General features: G+C 32.4%; 1 protein-coding gene across 1 annotated transcript; it reads left to right on the top strand.

Moving 5' to 3' along the window:
- Window positions 1-398: 398 nt before the first annotated feature.
- LOC143229931 (uncharacterized) lies at window positions 399-2,373 on the top strand. Its single transcript, XM_076462802.1, has 4 exons — window positions 399-415; window positions 609-1,214; window positions 1,401-1,482; window positions 1,817-2,373. Exons 2-4 carry the CDS (start codon window positions 704-706, stop codon window positions 2,085-2,087), a joined length of 864 nt encoding a protein of 287 aa, XP_076318917.1. The 5' UTR covers window positions 399-415; window positions 609-703; the 3' UTR covers window positions 2,088-2,373.
- Window positions 2,374-7,197: the final 4,824 nt, after the last annotated feature.

The raw sequence follows: 7,197 nt of genomic DNA, 5'->3' as shown, positions 1-7,197 counted from the left end.
ACCAGCATGTGTTGGTAAGTTTCTAAATGTTATGACAAACATTTACTTGTGTGTGTAACATTTCTTCTGAGAAGGAGATATACCAGCATGTGTTGGTAAGTTTCTAAATGTTATCACAAACATTTACTTGTGTGTGTAACATTTCTTCTGAGAAGGAGATATACCAGCATGTGTTGTAAGTTTCTAAATGTTATCACAAACATTTACTTGTGTGTGTAACATTTCTTCTGAGAAGGAGATATACCAGCATGTGTTGGTAAGTTTCTAAATGTTATCACAAACATTTACTTGTGTGTAACATTTTTCTGAGAAGGAGATATACCAGCATGTGTTGGTAAGTTTCTAAATGTTATCACAAACATTTACTTGTGTGTGTAACATTTTTTCTGAGAAGGAGATATACCAGCATGTGTTGGTAAGTTTCTAAATGTTATCACAAACATTTACTTGTGTGTGTAACATTTCTTCTGAGAAGGAGATATACCAGCATGTGTTGGGAAGTTTCTAAATATTAACACAAACATTTACTTGTGTGTGTAACATTTCTTCTTATAAGCTTTTTCATTGTGATATTACAATACTTCTTTTCTTTTTATTGTTCTCATTAGCTGAAACGACTAGAGAAGAAATTAATGTAAGGATTTCTACATTAGAGGACAGTACCTTACTCCCCAGTACCAAAGTATTAACTGATACAGTAACAATGCATACTGATGATGCAATTCCTCTTCTAGAACCAAGTACTACTAACACCAATGTAGTGACCACTACAAAGGAATCTAGTACAAATGTAATGACCACTACAGAAGAACCTAGTACAAATGTAATGACCACTACAGAAGAATCTAGTACAAATGTAATGACCACTACAGAAGAATCTAGTACACATGTAATGACCACTACACAGGAATCTAGTACACATGTAATGACCACTACACTGGAATCCAGGACCTATAGACCAACATCTACAGACTTACCAGGTATTTTGTCCACAACAGAGTTTTCCACTTCTCCAGAAACCAAGATGTCTTACCATCACATCATTCCATCTACGGTACATTCCACTTTTCTTCAGAACACTAAACTGCCAGGTTTCACTTTAGATTCTCGGATAAATGAAATCACTGATTGGGATGACACCGGAGAAACTTCCACCACTGTATTGGGAAAATTAGGTCAACATGTGGATCCTGGAAAAGCAACATTAAATACAGGTTTGTTTGAGACATTACTAGATGAAACGTTTTCTAAAAGTAATATATTGTACTCTATGGATCTACAATCTGATTTCTTATGTTTGTGTAAAACATTACTTGTGTACACATGGAGATAGGAAGTTAAATATAAAACTGAGTCATTACATGGTTAAACGTCTAATGCTCATTTGTTTGTTTTTTCAGGAGGTTATATCGCTCTTGGTGTTTTTGGTGGATTTATTTTGCTGATTGCACTGACTGCCATCTTTATAATTACTGTTAGAAAGTAAGTTACATTGTTAGATTGTTTATAATGTTTTCAATTTGTTTTGCTTTTTATTTTACCTCCTCCCCCACTAGTGTCTCGGTAGCAAGTGTGAAGACCTTTAATGCTATAAACCATGTTATGATAGTTGTGGTGGGCAGAGCACATATAGCCCATAGCGTAGCTTAGTAACAAACAAACAAAAATTTTGATGTTAACTAAACGTTTTTTTTTTCTAACTTTTAATTGCTTACCTGTTGTAAACACTCAGTGATGTTGGACACTTGGCCAACTTCTCAGTATGAAACTTTCAGGCAATTTTTCCTGCATCGTGTTTTTTTGTTCCATATATCAGGTTACGAGACAGGCCTGTAACTTCTCGTTCTATGGATAGTCTTGCAAGCTCGACCTTTAGTAGCAACAATGGTGACCATGACTTAAACAGGTATTACCAGCGTGCTTGGGACAACCTGAGATATGGTATGAAGACCTCGACTTCACCCTCAACAAAGTCTGAGAAGTCCTTTCCACAACAACAAGGTCAACACCATCAAGTTTTGTCCCGCCAAGAAACTCTGGACAATCCAAACGTCCCGGGTCGAGGCAGAGGTAGTTTTGAGGAGTAGAAAATGCAGGTAGACAAAGAATGGGCACAAAGAATATAAGATGTTTGGATCCTCCAGTCCGTAAAGAATATAAGATGTTTGGATCCTCCAGTCCACAAAGAATATAAGATGTTTGGATCCTCCAGTCCGTAAAGAACCTGATATTTCTGTTTTAGTCATTATATATATTTATACATTGATATTTTCCGTTACTACCTCAGTCACAATGTTAAACTTTCACCCTCTTTGTTCTGTCTTGTGTATATATATATTCATTTATTTATAAATGATAGATTCAAATAATTACGTGTGCTTTTTTTTTTTCGTTTGAGTTTTCATTTTCCAGATGCTGAATTACAAGTTATTAGATTAGTCTTAAGTTTGATACAACATATTTAATTACTGGAATTTGTATGAAAACGTTCTATCTTCACGACCAGTTATTCGATGTTTAGTTCATCGAAAATGACTGAAACGCTGGCGTTCTGCACAGGTCTTCGTATTTAATGTACAGAAATTACGCTCAAGTGGAAAAGATGCCAAAGTTTCCAGTTTTTTGTGTATATAACAGTTTATGTTTCAGGTCTCTAGACGTATAATGATAGTCATTTTGTGAAGTAGACATCTTACTGAAACCACGTAGAAGTTTCTCAGTACTAGAGTATTTTTCTCAGTTTATTTAACGTTTTATCCCAGTTTTGGACAAGTGATTTAGGAGTTTCGTATTGTAAACAATATTTTACGTTAGTAATTTTTGGAGAAGTAAAATGCATGTTTTCGTCCCAAATTGTTGCGTCCAACATGGTGTATGAAACACGATATTTGTTCTGGTGGATTTACGTTTGTACATATTTCTACTTACAATAAAGGTTCTCTGTCCAGAAAATGTTGTACGAATGCATGTAATAAACATCTGTCCTCCCAGTTTACTATAAACAGCTGTTTTATTAATTGTCTTCAAATTAAAAGCATGTAAGAATTTCCTCCGTGTTGACAGAGCTGTATTGTTTATTAACTGGTATTACGTTAGACACAAGAGCTTTAGGAAACGAGTGAATTATATGAACAACAGGTAACCCAAGGGTTTAGTTTGTTAATTTAAAAATTAGAGAAAGTATGAAAATAGTGATTAGTTAAGAAAACTTAACAACACCTTTTAATGGTAAACATAATCAGTAGTTTTACAAACTGCAGTTTATAACAAAGTATCGAGGTTCGATACACGCAGTGGAACACAAACACATTATCGATGCATTACGTCACAGAATAACGTTTTCTGTTATCGAAATAACAAACTAACTTAAAAATGACATTTCGCACTTCCACTAATAATGAGAACGATTTTGAACAACCATAGCGAAAGAAAATCGTTCACGTAAAGAAATGTTACGTCACAGTCTACTGACCTGCATACTTTCAAACGATTGCTGGGGCAGGAGAAACAGGAAAAAAAAAAACGTGTGCACGTGGGAAAGACGATATATCCTGTTGAGATGTTCGAGCATTAAATCCTTAGTTTAAGATCGTAGTAAACCCCAACTATGTTTTCATTGAGGTATTAATTAATGTTATATGATAATGTGGACTACAAGAAATGGATTAGACTGTTATAAATGATATTGAAGTTATAATTCTAACACAGATGTATCCGAAAAGTTAGGTGACTTTGGCTGCCAGATATCAGTAGAAAGTTAGTGAAATCATAATTGTTATTTAAAAAAGCGTAATATTATTGTTTTATTTACTTTTAGTAATTGGTAGGAAGGTTAATCTTATGGTTTTCTTTTTACAAACTTAGCTACCAAATATACACAATAACCGGAGATTCGTGGATCTGGTACGTGGTTGATGTGAAGTTCAAACGAAGAAGTGAACACTTGGTTTACGAAATAAGGTGAAATAAAAGTTGAGAGGAATATTATATTATTTAGTTAATTCAATGAGTTATATTAATAATAAACTATAGTTAAAGATATATAAAATAATTCAATAAAATAGAAATTAGAACTTTTAAAGGAACAATACTGGCATCACTAAACCAGACTAAGAATTATGTTTAAAAATCAGAAAAGAACGTGATTGAAAGCAGCATCAGGAATGCACCTTATTTCTGTAGCTAATGAATCTGAAAACTGTAATATGATCCATGTCACAGTGGCAGACTAATCCTGCTAAAAAACCTAAAACTTCGGAAACAAGTATAGATTATAAAGGAATACAACATCAGATACAATAATACGTAGACGATACGAGCTGTGGCAACAAATAGAAATATTTAAACATTTTGTTTGGGGACATAACAGCATAACAAACACAACAAGGAAGTAAGTGAAATAATCAGAATACGAGACCTAACTTTTTAAAACTCAGGCACACACTAATTGACCATTTTATTATGATAACGGCCACATTTGCATGGCAGAGGTCTAAAATTTCTGGAATGTGTCTTGTTTGATTGAATTTGGTTTCCGAAAATTCTGGAATGTTACTTGATTGCTATATTAAAATACGATAATAAGGGAAGTGCCATGTATTAATTTTCTTTTGGTTTTATTACCCATGAAATTAAAATAAAAGTGAGACAGTTAGAAATATCGTCAAATTTCGTCCTATCATCCAATACAGCTTTATGGACATTTTCTTTCTTAACATTCATGTGGGTACTTCACATGTGTTTAATAATGTCCCTGTAAAACCTTTCATTAAACCTCTACTTTCATGACCACACCATCGCTGCCAAAGGCGTTGGGTTCTTGAAGAGATTGAAAGTAAAGGTTCTTGATTTTATATTGTAACTTGATGGACACGGGTTACAGTAATGTCAATATTTTATTATTGATGAGGCATCAGTACCATTCGGATCGTTACTACTGTTACTCCAGTTAATTTAAACTAGGGAGTCTAGGTGTGGCTACAAACTTGAATAGGTGTAGCACTAAGTTTGTGCCCAGTTTGGAGATTGTTAGATCATACAACTTAGTGTCACGTGATATTTCCTGATAACAATGTGAGATTGAGTTTCTAAAAATCCCAGGTCATTGTTCAATGTTGTCATTTATCATGAACTTTGAGCAATTATATCAAACTTCATGATGAAAAATGTTGACAAGCTAGACATCAAGTAAAGAAGCATCTCTCCAACTTTATCTTCATCGTGTCTCTCGTTAAGTAAAAGCAGATGTCTTTGATCTGGGTTTAGGCATTGGTGGCTTAAAGTTGGGGCTACTTTAGAAACGGTCATCCAACTTCAACTCGCGCAACAAGTTATCTGTAGTAATAGAACAATAATTACACCTTAGTACAGAGGTGATAAAACGATCAGATATCATTAAAGAATCATGAATGGTGTTAGCACTCCAGTGACGAAGTACGACATTTAGTGAGGGCTTGGTTGTCGGATATTCTACATGGGTTCTGTGTAATCTTACGTATAGAAAACGGTAGGACACGTTGATACTATCACAAACTGATGAATGTGTTGATGTGAAGAAAAACACCTATTTACTGAAGGATTGTATGACAAAGTAGGCCTACGACTGGCTTAAGTGATCATTAAAAACTATATGACGAAGTAGGCCTAGGGTTGCATTCAGTTCTCTGGAGACTGTATGACTTTAGTGTCGTGATGTTTGAAATGTCTAACACAAACGTCACTGTTGGGGGAGAATGGAGCTTATATAGAGTGCAATGGGAGTGGTTTTATCTATGTGAGTACTTTACCACAATATTATTATAGTTTAACGTTCATAGTACAATATTATTAAAATTTAGGTTCGTATTGTATATTGTTAATAGCTTATGTTATTAATGTTTAATTTCCAATTGTACGCTGTAAACGTATAGATTCCTACTGTATGTTATTAATATCTAAGTTCCTATTGTATATTATTCATATTTAGGTCCTTACGGTATACTATTAATGTTTAGGTTCTTATTCTATATTATTAATAATCATGTTTCTATTGTATATTATTCATATTTAGGTCCTTACGGTATACTATTAATGTTTAGGTTCTTATTCTATATTATTAATAATCATGTTTCTATTGTATATTATTCATATTTAGGTCCTTACGGTATACTATTAATGTTTAGGTTTTTATTCTATGTTATTAATAATCATGTTCCTATTGTATATTATTCATATTTAGGTCCTTACGGTATACTATTAATGTTTAGGTTTTTTATTCTATGTTATTAATAATCATGTTCCTATTATATATTATTCATATTTAGGTCCTTACGGTATACTATTAATGTTTAGGTTCTTATTCTATGTTATTAATAATCATGTTTCTATTGTATATTATTCATATTTAGGTCCCTGTGGTATATTGTTAATGTTTAGGTTCTTATTGTATGTTATTAATAATCATGTTTCTATTGTATATTATTCATACTTAGGTCCTTACGGTATACTATTAATGTTTAGGTTCTTATTCTGTATTATTAATAATCATGTTTCTATTGTATATTATTCATATTTAGGTCCTTACTGTATACTATTAATGTTTAGGTTCTTATTCTATGTTATTAATAATCATGTTTCTATTGTATATTATTCATATTTAGGTCCTTACGGTATACTATTAATGTTTAGGTTCTTATTCTATATTATTAATAATCATGTTCCTATTATATATTATTCATATTTAGGTCCTTACGGTATACTATTAATGTTTAGGTTCTTATTCTGTGTTATTAATAATCATGTTTCTATTGTATATTATTCATATTTAGGTCCCTGTGGTATATTGTTAATGTTTAGGTTCGTAATTCGTGTTTAGTATTCTACTAGACATTATCTATCTAAAAGTAAATATGTTAAAATTTAGTACCAACAATATCAAGATATATAAATATGTAATCTGGTGTACAACATTGAACGCATAATTAGTTGACAGAACTAATCTTAAGAGTTTATTTATAGTCAGGAATATAGAAGACGTGGACTGTGTTTAAAAGATTATTGTAACATAAAAGGATAGTTTGTTTGTTCATTCTTAAGCACAAAGTTATACCATGGGCTATCTGTGATATGTATACAGTTAGTATCAAAACTAACTTTTTTAAAACTTTGGACTTATTGCTAGACTAGTGATAACTAATAGGATCAAACCAACATGATATT

Source organism: Tachypleus tridentatus, chromosome 10, assembly GCF_004210375.1.
Source record: "Tachypleus tridentatus isolate NWPU-2018 chromosome 10, ASM421037v1, whole genome shotgun sequence".
In the NCBI taxonomy this organism is placed as follows: domain Eukaryota; kingdom Metazoa; phylum Arthropoda; class Merostomata; order Xiphosura; family Limulidae; genus Tachypleus; species Tachypleus tridentatus.
Note: the sequence above shows the minus strand (reverse complement) of the source record. Positions and strands in the feature narration are given on the sequence as shown.

Coding starts and splice junctions, on each gene's coding strand:
- LOC143229931 (XM_076462802.1), top strand. CDS start 704: ATGCATACTGATGATGCAATTCCTCTTCTAGAACCAAGTACTACTAAC. Junction 1,215..1,400: donor AAAAGCAACATTAAATACAG/GTTTGTTTGAGA, acceptor TTGTTTTTTCAG/GAGGTTATATCGCTCTTGGT. Junction 1,483..1,816: donor TTTATAATTACTGTTAGAAA/GTAAGTTACATT, acceptor TCCATATATCAG/GTTACGAGACAGGCCTGTAA.